At 42.3% G+C, this 15181-nt stretch overlaps 1 protein-coding gene across 3 annotated transcripts in view; it reads left to right on the forward strand.

The window, feature by feature from the left end:
- fkbp15b (FKBP prolyl isomerase family member 15b) overlaps nucleotides 1-15181 on the forward strand; it is a 70350-nt gene that overhangs the window by 21108 nt on the left and 34061 nt on the right. For 2 of the 3 annotated variants that reach the window (XM_049578762.1, XM_049578764.1), the window contains exons 13-18: nucleotides 2424-2508; nucleotides 2628-2728; nucleotides 2835-2922; nucleotides 3165-3274; nucleotides 4419-4517; nucleotides 4677-4771. In XM_049578762.1, coding sequence (XP_049434719.1) covers nucleotides 2424-2508; nucleotides 2628-2728; nucleotides 2835-2922; nucleotides 3165-3274; nucleotides 4419-4517; nucleotides 4677-4771 — 578 coding nt within the window. The remainder of the gene's footprint in view (nucleotides 1-2423; nucleotides 2509-2627; nucleotides 2729-2834; nucleotides 2923-3164; nucleotides 3275-4418; nucleotides 4518-4676; nucleotides 4772-15181) is intronic. The other variant, XM_049578763.1, reaches the window with a different exon arrangement.

Genomic DNA, 15181 nt, shown 5'->3' on the forward strand with positions numbered 1-15181 from the left:
AGGATAACAGGTAACACACTGCGTCAGACTCAGGTCAGGTTCGGACCCCGTGTGCACCCCCCTAATACAATGGTAGGGGAAACACTGTAAGATGTCTCAAGAAGACCTTAAGGGAATTTCCTTAGTTTGGCAGTAACATCCTCTTGGACTCATGGATGAACTGATAATTATTGTGGTCAAAGGTCATTCACATAACAACAAGTAAAAGATGATAAGTAAACTTATCATTCTGACACATCTGCCAGTCATGGATTTTTGTGCACAACAGACTCCTCATCTGAGTCTGGGTTTGACTAAGGCTCAAACACGAATGTCTGAGTTGCTACAATGTTTCCTGTAACCCTAAGGCCAGCTATCTTTATGTGCACTGCTTTTTCAGTTGTCAGTTGCAGCACTGGAGAAAGCGGAACACGGAAGTCAAACCTACCGCAAGCAGCTATGGTGGGCGGGGCAGAGGCCAGATCCATAATACCTCATTGAGGGAGAAAGAGGAGATGTGCTTCCAGCCCCTTTTAAGAGTTTTTTGTTTATTATTGCTTTTTATGTGGGGAAACCATTTTAAACAGAATATTAATCATAGCAAAGAACTGAAATGATTTTTGACGGGGAGTTAAAATTTTGTTGTAAGCCTGACAGCCTCACATTTCATGACTGAAACCCATACCTACCGTAAAACTTGGTGTATAAGTCACACTTTTTTCCCCTTTTTTTTCATCTAGAAAGTTGGGTGTGGGTTATAGACCAGTGCGACCTATAGACCAAGGTAAATGCTGACATAGGTAATTTGACCCACAAGATGGCGTTACGTTAGGCTGACCAAACGTCCTCTTTTGCCCGGACACGTCCACTTTTCACGTCCCGTCCAGGGCGTCCGGGGGTCTTTTATAAACTGATGATAATGTCCGGTTTTCCGTGTGTGTGTGTGTGTGTGTGTGTGTGTGTGTGTGTGTGTGTTAGAGTGCGGCACGGGCAGCATATTTCTGTCCGAACCCGATCTGAGCCCGACATTATTTAATGACCAAAGCACTGAGTTTGTGTCACACAGTGGTTACAGGCTATTTGACAGACAGGGCGTGCGCCGTGGGTGCTCAGCTGTGGAGAGGGAGACCTCCATGTTTGAGACGGGAGCGGAAGGCGGGAGGTCCGACGCTTCCAGCGAGAGGAGAGGGAGAAAAAAAAAAAAAAGATAAAATAGGAAAAACCTGTCTCCCTCTTTTATTTTATTTTCAGCGTTTAATCAAGGCGGAGGCAGGCGGCTGGAGGTCCGAGACTTCCAGCGAGGAGAGAGGTAGAAACAAACAGCCAATGTGTGTCTGTGTGTGTTATGTTCAGGTGTTGTCACGTAAATAACAGTGCCCAAGCAATAAACAGGACAGACAATAGGATTTTATTTATTTTTACACTACATTTTCACTGAAAGCTGACCAAATCCGACCCGAGCCCGAATACAATTTATAACTACATTTTTGACCAAACCCGGCCCGACCCGTCGGGTACCGTTGGGCTCAGATCGCCACACTCTAGTGTGTGTATGTGTCCCCTATCTATAGGGGCCTATCTGAATTTCTGTCTTTGAGAGATATTATTTTGTAATATAACTGAATTTTCTATCTATACATATAAATTTTAAATATATTAAAATTATAAGGCATCTTTGAGTAAACTGCGAGTATCATTTAAGTAGGCTATGTTGTGGCCGGCCTAGTGTCCTCTTTTTTTTGGAAATCAAAATATGGTCACCCTACGCTACGTAGTAATTTAAACTCATTCGTTTTTGGGATTTGAGTAAGCATGTATAGTTACAGCCCACACTGTAATAAGGTACTGTAATGCTGTCTTCTTAAAAAAGAAAAAAGAAGTTTAACGTTAATTTAAACTCATTTTTATGGCTCAGATGTTGTTATACCGTAATTTTACCTCCTGAAGAGGTTGTTTGGAAAATTGCAATCTGAAAAGTAACCAAAGCTGCTTAAGAGTTTATTGTGTTTTGAATGTGTTTCAAATTAAAAATAAAGGGAAACAGTGTAGGAATAACTTATATAACGTTTTTATTAACAAATAGTAATATAAAACCTTGTTTTCCCTGTTTGAGACCTTAAAAAATAGACTGCGACTTATATGCCAGTGTGACTTATATTCCGAGTTTTACGGTATGTGTTTAAAAAAAAACATTAGAATGAGAAACATGAACTCCTATTGCTACAGTCTGTACAAAAGCTCAGACAAATGAGGTTACAGTATTTATATATCAATTTTTTATTAACTGAATCTTCTTAAAGGGGCACTCTAGCGATTTTACAGGTTTACAAATCATAGGAGTATTAAAATACTGGAGTTCATCACTTGCATTGACTTGCCCCTGTCAAATGACAATCTCAACTCTGGTGTGACTGATTTTCTGCCACTATTGCATTGATCTACAGGACACCAGTGGCAGCAGAGCAAAGGATCAGCCTGCAGCTCCATCTCCAGTGCAGATCTCCGCTGCTGCTCTAGCTTCAGCACACAGTAAGCTTCTTCTACCTGTTCATATCTGCATTCCTCCTGTAGCTCAGCATTACAAAAACACAATTTCATATGATGGTGTACATCATATTGAGCTGTTTCATTTGTTTTTTTTCCTGCAGTACATCCTCATCTGCACGCTGCTCCACCTTCTGCCTTACTTCCTGTTATGACCACTGTTGCCCCACAGTCTGGGCTATCAGGCAGTATCCATGCCTTTCAGGTGAGATTTTAGTATATTTCCTACTGACTTATCATCAGTTAGTACATCATAGACAAACTTTGTCATTCAGTATCTCTTTACATCAGAGCATTGTGTTGTTTCATAGCCTTACTCGTACACACAGACCTCTGTGGCTCCATCTCAGCTGCAGCCTGTTGGCCAGGTCTTCCCTACACAAACTGTTCCATACATCGGTAAGAGTCACCAATTCAATTACAAGGAAGCCATAAGGATCAAACCAGTAGAGTGTGTATATAGAGGGTTCTAGAATGTTGTGATGTTTCTCAGTAAGGCTGTACCCTAAGTCCCTGAAACTGTTACCTTGAACTTAAGGGTTCATTTTATCATTTCATGTTGCAGCCTCATTAATCAAATATACTTACACAACCGCAAGACAGTTAAATGGAAAGCTCTGTGATTGTGTTGTTTTCACCAGGCTCCAGTGATGTGACTTCCTTCTTGATGACTGAGGCCCGACAACACAACACAGAGATCCGGTTAGCTGTTGGAAAAGTAGCAGATAAAGTGGATCAACTAGCCTCCAAGGTATGCTCGCTGTATTTGTTCATTATGAGGCTGTAATAGAAAGGAGATACAACTGGTTCTTGTCTTTTTATGCCTCCACACCAGCAATAGCCATGGCCAGAGGCATTATGTTGTCAAGTGGTCCCTCAGTCTGTCTGTCTGGCCCTCTGTCCGTCCCGTTCTTGTGAACACAATATCTCAAGAATACCTTGAGGGAATTTTTTCAAATTTGACACAAACATTTACTTGGACTCAAGAATGAACTAATTAGAATTTGGTAGTTTAAGGTCAAAGGTCAAGGTCACTGTGACCTCATAAAACATGTTGTTGGCCATAACCCAAAAATTCATAAGTCAAAATTTGACACAGATATGTGATATAATGATGAAGTGCTGACATTTCATACCGAGCTGGTTTGGCAAGTTTATCCGAGGTGTCCAATTTTCCGCCTCGTAGGGTAGTCATATTGGTGGAACCCTTTTAGTTTAAACACACCGAGGCAGCCTTCCGCAATGGAAGGGGCTGCTGAAGACTTGTGGGAGGAGCTGTTGATGGCGCCGCACATGCAAGCCACTGGCGGTGGATATACGGGATACAGCTGATAGCAGGAATTAGCGAGCAGCTAGTAGCAAGAGGGAAATGCAAACCTGACAGACCGAGATGAGCAAGATGAGCAACTGGGAGACAAGGAATCGCGCGCCGTCCTTGCCCTCGCAAATGAAGAGGCCATTAACCGCCAAATGACGGGGACGGTGAAGAACGGGCCGACTTATGAGAGAATCGCCGAAGGACTGACTAGCCGTGGCTTCCCTCCGATGTCACTGTTTACGTCACACGCCAAGCTACACATTTTGTTACTTGCTCACTCCCCCCATTGCCCCAAAAAAGGCGCATTCTGTATAAACAAAAGTAGGCCTCCTTTTGACTGATCGGGCTTTCCTGCAAATTTGCACAATTCCTATCTAAAAAGGGCTAGTGACACTAATCTTTGGTGTCGACCTTGAAACTGTGCTGATTGTATAGATCTTCTGTGCTGCTGGGAGAGAGATGTGTGTGACGCATCCACGTTTTCGTAGACAGGAATGTAAACTGTAAGACAAACTTGACTGGTGCATGGAGGCATACAACTGTGGGGCAGTAATTCTATTTGTTTTTACTTTAACAGATAGATGACCTCCAAAGGCAGGGAAATCTTTCCGTGAATGTTCCTAGTTTGTCGATGGAAACCTCAATGATCATGCACAACATCCAAAGAATTGTCCAGGTACACATCTGAATGGTACAGGGTCTTGAGTCTTTTTCCTCCGCCCTTTTATAACACAAATATTGATTCTCCTATCTCATCTTTTGGTGTATTGAGACTAATCATCAGAAATCAAACTGAGTTCTGAAAACACTTTATTTAACTCTCTTTTATTTTTAGGAAAATGAATGTTTAAAAAAGGAAGTCTTTGAGAAAAGCTCTCGCATTGAGGAGCAAAACCGTAAGATTGGGGAGCTCATCAACCAAAACCAGAGGTGAGTCAAAAAATGTCACAATTATAATAATAATAATAATAATAACTTTATTTGTATAGCACTTTTCAATATAAATATCAAAGTGCTTTACAGCATAAAATATCAGCACACACTCAATATCAACACAAAATACATACAAATTAAACATTACATCAACGTAGACATTACATCATAAAAGCCTTCCTGTAAAAGTGTCGTGAGGAGTGAGGTAAAACGAGGAACAGACTCTGAAAACCTGATTTCCTCAGGCAAATCGTTCCAGAGTCTAGGGGCCCTGATTGCAAAGGCCTAGATCTTGGAACAGCTAGCAGGGCCTTATCAGCGGATCTCAGACTGCGAGCTGGTTTGTGTGAGGATAAAAGGTCTGAAATATAGGAAGGGACAAGCCCAAGTCTGGCCTTAAAAACAAATAAAATATTTTTAAAATCAATACTAAAATGAACACGCAGCCAGTGCAGAGATGCCAAAACAGGGGTGATGTGGTCACATTTTTTAGACCTAGTTAAAAGCCGAGTTGCAGCGTTTTGTACTAACTGTAGATGGTGAAGTGATTTCTGGCTGAGACAGGTATATTAGCTATTACAATAGTCGAGGCATGAAGAAATAAAAGCATGGATGAGTTTCTCCAAATCTGTGGCTGAGATAAAAGACCTGACTTTGGCAATGTTTCTCAAATGATAAAAACATGTCTGGACCACTTTTTTTTTTACATGAAGTTCAAAGTTCAAGTCCTGGTCAAAAATGACGCCGAGGTTTCTGGCTGAGGGTTTTACAAGAGGTGTTAAATCGCCAAGGCTTTCCAAAATTAGTTTTCTTGTTGTGGATGGACCTGTAACAATGACATCGGATTTTGACTGATTGAGTTGGAGAAAATTGTCTGACATCCAGTATTTTATTTCTGTGATAAAGTTGTGGAGGGCTGCTATATTAGACTGATCACCGGCCTTGATTGGGATGTACAACTCTGTGTCGTCTGCATAACAATGAAAATGGACGTTGTATTTATGGATGATGTCACCTAGAGGGAGCATGTAAATGGAAAAGATAATAGGGCCCAGGATCGACTCCTGGGGGACACCATAGGAGACATTAGTGGGGGAAGAAACAGAGCCAGCTATAGATACAGTAGAGTATCTGTTAAAAAGGTAAGACCTGAACCAATTCAGGGCCACGTCAGTGATTCCTGCCCATTTCTGTAACCTGTCAATTAAGATATCAAGGTCTACCATGTCAAATGCGGTGCTAATGTCCAAGATAACTAAAATGGAACACTCGCTGGCATCTTGAGCCAACAGGAGATCATTGCAAACTTTAAGGAGAGCTCATTCTGTGCTATGAAGTGATCGAAAGCCGGACTGGAATTTTTCAAATAAGTTATTGACTGATAGATGATTTATTAATTGTTTGATACAGTTTTTTCTAGGATCTTTGATAAAAAAGGGGAGCTTTGAGACTGGTCTGTAGTTGTTCAGAATGGATGGGTCTAGATTGGGTTTTTTAAGCAGAGGTTCAATTAGAGCAGATTTAAAATAAGCAGGAACCACACCTGAGGTCAGAGAGTGATTGACAATAAATAAAATGAAGGGACCAACAGTGGTCATAATCTCCTTCAGTAGTCTGGTAGGGACCACATCCAAAGCAAGAGGAGGATTTCATGCGCATCACCATTGTGTTGAGATCAGTTAGTGACACTGAACTAAATGAGCAGAGGACTGACAGAGAGTAGGATTGGTGAGCTGGCGGTTCCAGGACAAGTGAATTGTGGGGTCGACTGCTGATGGTGTGAGATCTAATGTTTTCAATTTTTTCAGTGAAAAATTATGAAAATTGCTCACAGAGTTCAGGTGATGCATGTAAATTAATATTAGTGGGGGCGCCAACAATTCGGTTGAGTGTTTGAAACAGCACTTTAGAGTTTTGAGCATTCTGGGAGATCAAGTTGGGGAAAAACGTTGCTTGTGCGTCCTTAACTGCAGCATTGTAATTTTCATTAGGCTTTTCAAATGCTCATAGTGAACTTGAAGTTTGCAGGACTTCCATTTACGCTCTATTTTGCGTACCTCTCTTTTTAAGGAGCGGGTATGGACATTAAACCATGGAGAGACTGATTTTGGTTCTGGTTTTGACTGGGGCTACTGAGTCCATTGCATTCAGGCAGAGGTCATTGAAGGAGGTTGGTATCATGGGAGAGAGGTAGTTTGGAAGAGAGGCATGAAAAAGCATGTGAAAATTTAGCTGCTGTTGTTGAGTTCATAATGCGAGAGCGGGTGGGGGCAGGTGAGACTTTAGGCGAAGGAGAGGAGTACAAGTTTAAAACAATACTAAAATGATTGGATATACAGGTGTTAATAAGTTCCACATTATCAATCTTCAGACCATATGAAATAACAAGATCTAAGATATGGCCCTTCTCATGGGTGGGCCCTGTGGAATGTAAAACAAAATTAAACGATTCTAAAAGATTAAGAAATTCCCCCGCAAGAGCATCACCAGGACAACAAACATAATGTTGAAGTCACCAATATGCAGACCTGGTCATAATTAAGTAAAAGCAGAGAGAGCAGGTCAGAAAATTCAGAGACAAAAGTGCCAGTGGGCTTAGGATGGCGGTTAACTAAAAGGAATAAAATCGGCTGGTGATTATTAACACAAAATGTTAAGTTTTCGAAGGAGGAGAATTCCCCACAGGGAACAGGCTAAAAGAAATTGTCTCTGTAGATGACAGTGACCCCTCCGCTGCGGCCAGATAGCTGGGGCTTCAGCGCATATAAGAATGCTGGAGGTGTAGCTCCGGGAGTTTATCTCTGATTTTTGTGACGGTGGCTCCTGGAAAACAGTGGGAGGTGGAATTAAAAAAGCGAATGTTCCTGGTTATGGAGTCACCCACTATGGCGGTAGTTGGGGGGGAAAAGGGACGTGGACGAGGAGGCGAGCACTGCTGCTCTGTGGGGACTGTTGGCAGAGTGTGAGGTGGGGTCACAGCCTCAGCTGTGGCTGGGGGCTCACATGACCCTTTACGGCAGGGAAGACCACCGGAGCGTCTCACCCTGAGAGCAGCCTCCTTCACGATCTTGCGCCGGGAGGAGGAGGTCGCGGACCTGAACGAGGGTCCCGGGGCAGTCCCCCCGGGCTGCTGGCAGCAGATCAGTCAGAGGGCAAACAGGAGAGGAATGGACAGTCTGGAGCGGAGGGAATTCCTCAACACTCAAGACGCTATGTCTGTTCTCCAGTTGGAGCTCGCAAAGTGGAGCAGGTATCAGGCTGGACCTCTCTCACCTTTTACCATTTACTGTGGACCATGGCTCTTGGTTGGGAGTGGAGCTATTAGCTCTGAGCCTCGGATTAGGACTGAAGGTGAAAGTAGCCTTTGCACTGCTGTTCGCCCATTTTGGCTTGGCCTCCAGCAGCAGCCACGGGTCCTCCGAAGGGGGATGTGGAGCTGGAACTGATGAGGTCAGCCTGGATGTAGCTGCGGCAGCTGTATCATCAGTTCGGAGCTGAGGTTACCAGGGTTACCAGGGGGGCCAGCACCGATGGCAACTACATAGTTGTGGAGAGCTTCTTCATCCCTGATCCAATTATGATTGACAGTAGAGATGCACCAAAATGAAAATTTGTGGCTGAAGCCGAATAATACTAAACGTTTGGCCGAGTACCGAATACCGAATATCGTTGTTTAGTTTTTCATTAGTTTTTGCAGATGAACCCCCTCCAGATTAGTGTTGTCACGGTACCAAAATTGGGACCCACTGTTTGATACCAATGAAAATATCATGGTTCTGAGTAGTATCACGATATCACAGCAAAAATGAGGCAGATGTGCCTTTTGTCATTTATAAAAAGATAAATCACTTTTCTATAATACATCAATGATATTTCAATGGAATAAATTACTTATTGACTTATTCATACTTCAAAAACAGTGAATGAGTGATGAACATGGGGGGATCAAAATAAAATAAATAAATAAAATAAGAATCAACCAGCCACCCTCCTCCCCTTCATAAGTAAAGAAAAGTCCCTAAAGTGCGGTGAGGTTTGTGGGCCGTGAACGGCTCGTTTCTCCTCTGAGAAACCTCTGAGAGGTCCTCTGTGTTTGGCTGGCTCGGCTGTTTAGGTACTTCTGGGCAGTCCACACGCCAAGAAGAGGATATTATTGGAGCCGACTTCTCCTCGCCGGTAAGCTGATGGCCGCCGTATTTGACAGGAATACATTACTGTCTGTGTCTGTGACCCCCGTTCAACCCACAATCGGTGGGATTTGCCTCTCGTTTCTGCTGGTGGTTGAAATCTGTAGGCAGCTCGCACAGCGTGCTGAATGATTTGACGCCAGGGCCACACTGCCTGCGAAGCGCAGCGCACTGAAATTCTCGCGCGAGCCGGAGCACCTCCGTTCACATCAGATGCGCATTTCTCCACACCGGTCGTCAAGCGATTCTGCTCCCAGCTGTTGTTTTTCCATCATGGTTAACTGCCCGGCTTGACACATTTGCTCGCGGCTCGCGCAGAAAATAGACCAGACGCCGAATTGATCGCTGCAGGACCGGCGGTGGAGCTGCGCGGCACGGCCGGTGTGGATGACACAATCAGTTAACATGGGTGCCGAAAGGAAACTGGCTTCACTTCTCAGCGCTTCGAGGCTATTCGTGGCGCTTCCGCGGGCGGTGTGGCCCTGGCGTAAGCGTATTTTGCTCGCTCAAAAATATTTTTAGTCGCAAATGCAAGTGCGGTGACGGGCGGATCGCCACACTGCCGACATTTTAATCCGCCCGTCACAGCACGCTGTTTGATTGCGTTATCAAAACCGCGCTGTTATTATTCGGCCTTGCTTTTAACTTATTCTACCAAATACCGAATGTGTGTTTTTTTGCAATATTCGGCCAAATATATCCGGTTACCAAATATTCGGTGCATCCCTAATCGACAGAAGGCCAGGTCCCGTATTCACAAAGAATCCTAAGACTAAAAGTACCTCTTAGTGACGTCGTTCTAAGAAAAATCGTAGAATTCCTCAAATTCTAAGATTTTTCTTAGAATTTTCCCTTGGTAAGATAAAAGTTATTCACAAAGCATCTTAGGCCTTAAGAGAGCTCCTAAGGTGAAAAACTGTTAAGAGGAGGGAAGAGGGCTTTTAAGAAGCCTAAGAGTGTCTTAAACAGAGAAGATGGCGGAAAGACAGAGAGGAAGGAGAGATATTCTCCGTATATTGAACGACAGTGATTTGATAAGATGCTACCGGCTTGATGAGGCAGGGATAATGTTTGTGGTTGACCTCATCAGGGATGAGCTGCAATCTCCGCTCTCACTTTGGATTGCAGCACGTACCAGCGCTTCTCACACTCATCGCTTGTGCGTAAAAGGAGGGGGAACGACACATTGCTTTGTCGGGCAATGCGCTCCCAAGTCTGCCTCTTCCCTTGTGCCGTGATCCCGGGACCGAATTTCCCTCTTAAAACTCATTAGTTCTCCTTCACGAGCTGTACCAACAGCAGGCACTGCTCTTCTGTCCAGTTTCTCGCTCTTTTTTTCCTCCATTTCGTTCATTGTTTTGGTCATTCTGCCAAATCAAACCGCTTTTTACAAGGAAGCCAGCAATCACAGTAATTCTGAGGTTTCTACCGTTTTTTTTTTTTCCCGTTAAAGGGTTTTTTTTGGGGGAGTTTTTCCTTATCCGCTGTGAGGGTCATAAGGACAGAGGGATGTCGTATGCTGTAAAGCCCTGTGAGGCAAATTGTGATTTGTGATGTTGGGCTTTATAAATAAAATTGAGGGTTGAGGGTTGCCGGTTCGATCCCGGGCATGGGAGCCCTTCTGTGTGGAGTTTGCATGTTCTCCCCGTGTCAGCGTGGGTTCTCTCCGGGCACTCCGGCTTCCTCCCACAGTCCAAAGACATGCAGATTTGGGGACTAGGTTAATTGGTGACTCTAAATTGTCCGTAGGTGTGAATGTGAGCGTGAATGGTTGTTTGTCTCTATGTGTCAGCCCTGTGATAGTCTGGCGACCTGTCCAGGGTGTACCCTGCCTCTCGCCCGATGTAGCTGGGATAGGCTCCAGCCCCCCCGCGACCCTCAAGAGGATGAAGCGGTTAGAAGATGAATGAATGAATGAATTGAACTGAATTGAATTAATTGCTGACAGCTGAGTCTGTGTCCACCATTAATATCAAATAGATTAGGTAGTAAAATTAACAGCATGGCGAGTAAACATAACAATAAGCAAATCAATATAATAATCGGCATGTTAATGAGGTACGTTCAAACATTTTGAAGCTGTGTAACAATTAATTTAATTTTGGTGAGTTTCATCATCACATCATAAAATTATTTTCACGATTACACATTTCTTAATACAGTCTAAGTTCTATGATCGGTTGATTTCACTGTACATTCATTACTAGGAGCGCTTTTTTTTTGTTTTGTTTTTTTCTTTTTTCCTTTTTGTAACAACCAATCATAGCTTTTAGAAGACTGCATCACACCTAGCAATGGAGTCAACCACACCTCCTCACTAAGATAAAAGTTTCTGTCCCCTCCTTGCTCAGAGTTGCTCTCAGAAACTTCCTGAATCACTCTTAAGTTAAGATTCTTTGCTAGGAATTTTTAGGCTAAGCTAGGAGCTCTCTGAGAGGACTCTGAGAATCTTTGTGAATACGAGCCCAGAACATTATGTCCTACCTATATTTCCACTTGTGTCACTTGCAGTAGAAAAGCATGTGATCTCTTCCTCATGATAATGTGGAGCTCATATGTTTAAAACCGTATTCACAAAGCTTCCTAGTGCTAAGAGTTGCTCCTAATGACGAAATTCAAGGTTCCTACGCAAGTATGGAAAGTATGGAAAAGTATGGAAATAAATTTGATCAATTTCCAGGTATTAAAAAGTATGGAAAATGAAAAATAAAGTATGGAAAAATATTTATGTTTCCAGACTATTAGCTACCACTGTTCTAAAATACTGTTTTCTAAAATAGAAAATTAGGTATTTCCAAAAATAATTTAACTGACAGATGCCCTTAACGATTCATAATAAATCCTATTTTTGTCACGCTACATGATGGAACTGCATTGAGGAAGGGGAGAATAAAAATAAAACAGCTGTCGCAGGTAAAGCAACTCTAGTTGCAGGATGTGTGTCACTGCTCACCTGCCTTTCTCTCTCCCGTGGTCCGTCACTCCACTGTCTCCACTCTGATACTCGCTCTCCCCCGGTCGGCCTGTACTACGATGCACGTTTAACATAGCCAGGCTTTCTTTAGGTGTGCTGGCTTCACAGAACCTAACTGCGCCCATCCAGGATAACCAGTACTACAAAGCTGGTTATCAACTTGCTCTGTCATCTCTGTGTTTTCCAGCAATGAGCGCGTTCATGTGAAAGAGGCGGAGTTGACAAAGCAGCAAAAAGCACACACATCCATGAACAAAATTGTGCAGGTGCTGAGCTCAAAAATGTGGAAGGCTGAGCAGGTAAAGAAAAGGCTCGCACACTGCAGGGCTCCTCTTCAGAAAGAGGCGGAGTTGTTAATTAGGAGCGACATCATCATCATGAACTCATACTCATATGAGATGAAACGGTAGCCTATCTTTTGGAGCCAATTCATATTTTTTCATATTTATTAATTTTTTGGAAATGAAAATAATGCTGATAATAATGTTGATTAATTATTGGAAGTGGTAGATGATATATATTGCAGATAAATGATAATTTATTCTGATTGTTTTCAGTCAGCTCACAGCCCTCCTCCTCCCATGATTAAGGATAGAGTACAGCTGGGTCCGGGGCTGTCAGCTTTTTGTGTTGAAGGAGTGAGGAGTGAGACATTTTATCTACCGCTAAATTAACCTTTTTGTTTTGTTTTTTGTATGAAGTCAACCACGGAGATTATTTTTGTTTATGTAAATAAATTCATCACCCTTTTTGAACCTGGAAAGATCTCCGCGAGTGCTTATTATTTAGCGAGTCATAGACCTCCTCCTCAGAAGACTACTCTGCTAGTTTTACATTTTTTTTAACGCAAGAGTAGCCAGAACAAGTAGATAAAATCCACTGAAAGACTCGAAGGACAACAGAAAGTCAGAGGATCCAGCCGATCACTCCCTGTCTACAGACGAAGAAAGTCGGCGAGCCGTGAGTAAAATCAGCTGACCGGCTTTATGAATGAATGCACCGCTGCGCTATAAAGAAACAATCGAACACTGTGCAAAGAAAAGTTGTGGATTTTGGATGTGGATGGCAATACAACAGGATGTTGGAATGTTGTGTGGAGGATTTGAATGGAAATTGAAGGAACTTGTGTGAATATATGCAAAGATGCCTGGCACACCAGAGACCGCAGCTGACGCTGAGGACGTGTTGAAGTCGCGCATTGCTTCGCGCAGAGGTAGACTGGGAGCATGCACACCAAAGTGACTGATGATGGAAATGTTAATAAAGTCAATGATACATTTGAAGCGTTTAAAGGAGTCGTGGATGAATTCAAAAATGCTCATAAATCTGTGCAAGAGCTGCTATCAGAGGAGGAAAAGGAACATGATTACGATGACTGGTATGAACCCAGAATAACTAACCTGCATTATTTCATGAGAGATGTTGAAACATGGAAAAAGGAAATTGCACAATCAAAAGTTGGACCACTTGACAGCATATCAAATGTGTCTCAAAAATCAAAGTCTGGATCAAAAGCCTCAAGATCTTCCTCAGTCTCCTCAGAGTTAAAAAAGGCCAAAGCGGAACAGGCTGCTGCGATGGCTCGAGCTGCTGCATTGAAAGAAAAACACACCTTGCAACTGGAGGAAGCAAGACTGAAAGCAAAGATGGAGCAAATGGAGTTGGAAGCAGACCTCGCAGCATCAAATGCTAAAATAGAGGTCCTTCAAAGTGATGAGGTGGATCAGGAAGCTGCGGGTGATGGCATGACTGAGTATTATGACTCTCTACAGACCTTCACCTACAAGGAGCACCAACACAGCAGAGGATCAAAATAAACCTCAAAACAAGAATACAACCGAAAAACACAAGACCCACAGGGCAAATCATACTCAAAATCAAATAATAAATCACTCTGCACATAATGTGGTTGTTAATGCTGATCATGATAACTTGAATGTGGTTATTCAAAGACAAAGTGATATTGCAGAACTCATTGTCTCACAGCAAAAACTGTCTCTGTTACCTGCAAGAGAGATTTCTGTGTTTGATGGTAACCCGCTGGCATATCAATCTTTTATCCATGCATTTGAACACTTGATTGAAGACAAGACTAAGAATAATCAAGACAGACTTTACTATCTCGAGCAGTTCACCTCTGGTTTGCCAAGAGATTTGGTTCGCAGCTGCTTGCACATGGATGTGAGTAGGGGCTATAGTGAAGCAAGACGCCTCTTAAAAGAACACTTTGGGAATGAGATGAAAATTTCTGATGCTTACCTGGAAAAGGCCTTGAACTGGACAGCGATTAAAGCTGAGGATGAGAAAATGCTGCATGCATATGCGATGTATTTGAGAAGATGCTATAATGTAATGCAAGATTTACAGTATTTGGAAGAGCTTGATACCCCATCAAACCTAAGGCTAATTGCATCCAAACTACCCTACAAACTCCGGGAAAAGTGGCAAACCACAGCTTATGAGACACAACAGAGAAATGGCAGGAGAATCAGATTTCAAGATTTTGTGGATTTTGTGGAAAAACATGCCAAGATGCTTTTGGATCCGTTGTTTGGAGATATTCAAGACCAAATAACAACCAAAAGGTTAATCCCAAGGAGCAAAAGTGAGTAACAACAGCCTGTAATCATAGGCTACAACAGAATAAAATAAGACAGATAAAACAGATAAAAAATCCTTGTCAACAATTTTGCGAACATCAGCTTGTCTGATTTAACAGATGTAGAGACTAGAAATAATAATAATAATAATAATGATAATGATGATGATAATAATAATTTACAAATATTAAAAGCAGGCTAAGGCATATTTAAGAATTATTATGACTTAAGTACAGAGTATTTTTCGCTATTTAGTTTGATGACAGGATGAAATCGTTCTTAATATCACATACTGTAATGGAACTTTAAAATAATTCCACACTGTTTCTGCTACCAAACCAAAGAGTGTAAAAGTAGTTAATGACTGATGAGGTCTATCTGATCGAAATGTTACATTTATAATCACGGGAGCTAATTAACAATGTGGGTTATGTCTTTAGTTTTTATTTCCAGTTATCAGGTGTTATTTTGAGCTGCAGAGTATAAAATCATCCACATTGTCAGCTGTCACTCTGAGGATAAAATAAAGTTTACACCATTAAAATGCAGCTAAAATCATCATTAGGATATGTGTTTAGTGTGGTTATAAAGCATCTCTCGGTTTGTTAGAAACTGTTTCAAAATCAGAGTGGAAATAGAAAACTTG

Source organism: Epinephelus fuscoguttatus, linkage group LG6 (genome assembly GCF_011397635.1).
Source record: "Epinephelus fuscoguttatus linkage group LG6, E.fuscoguttatus.final_Chr_v1".
Lineage (NCBI taxonomy): Eukaryota > Metazoa > Chordata > Actinopteri > Perciformes > Serranidae > Epinephelus > Epinephelus fuscoguttatus.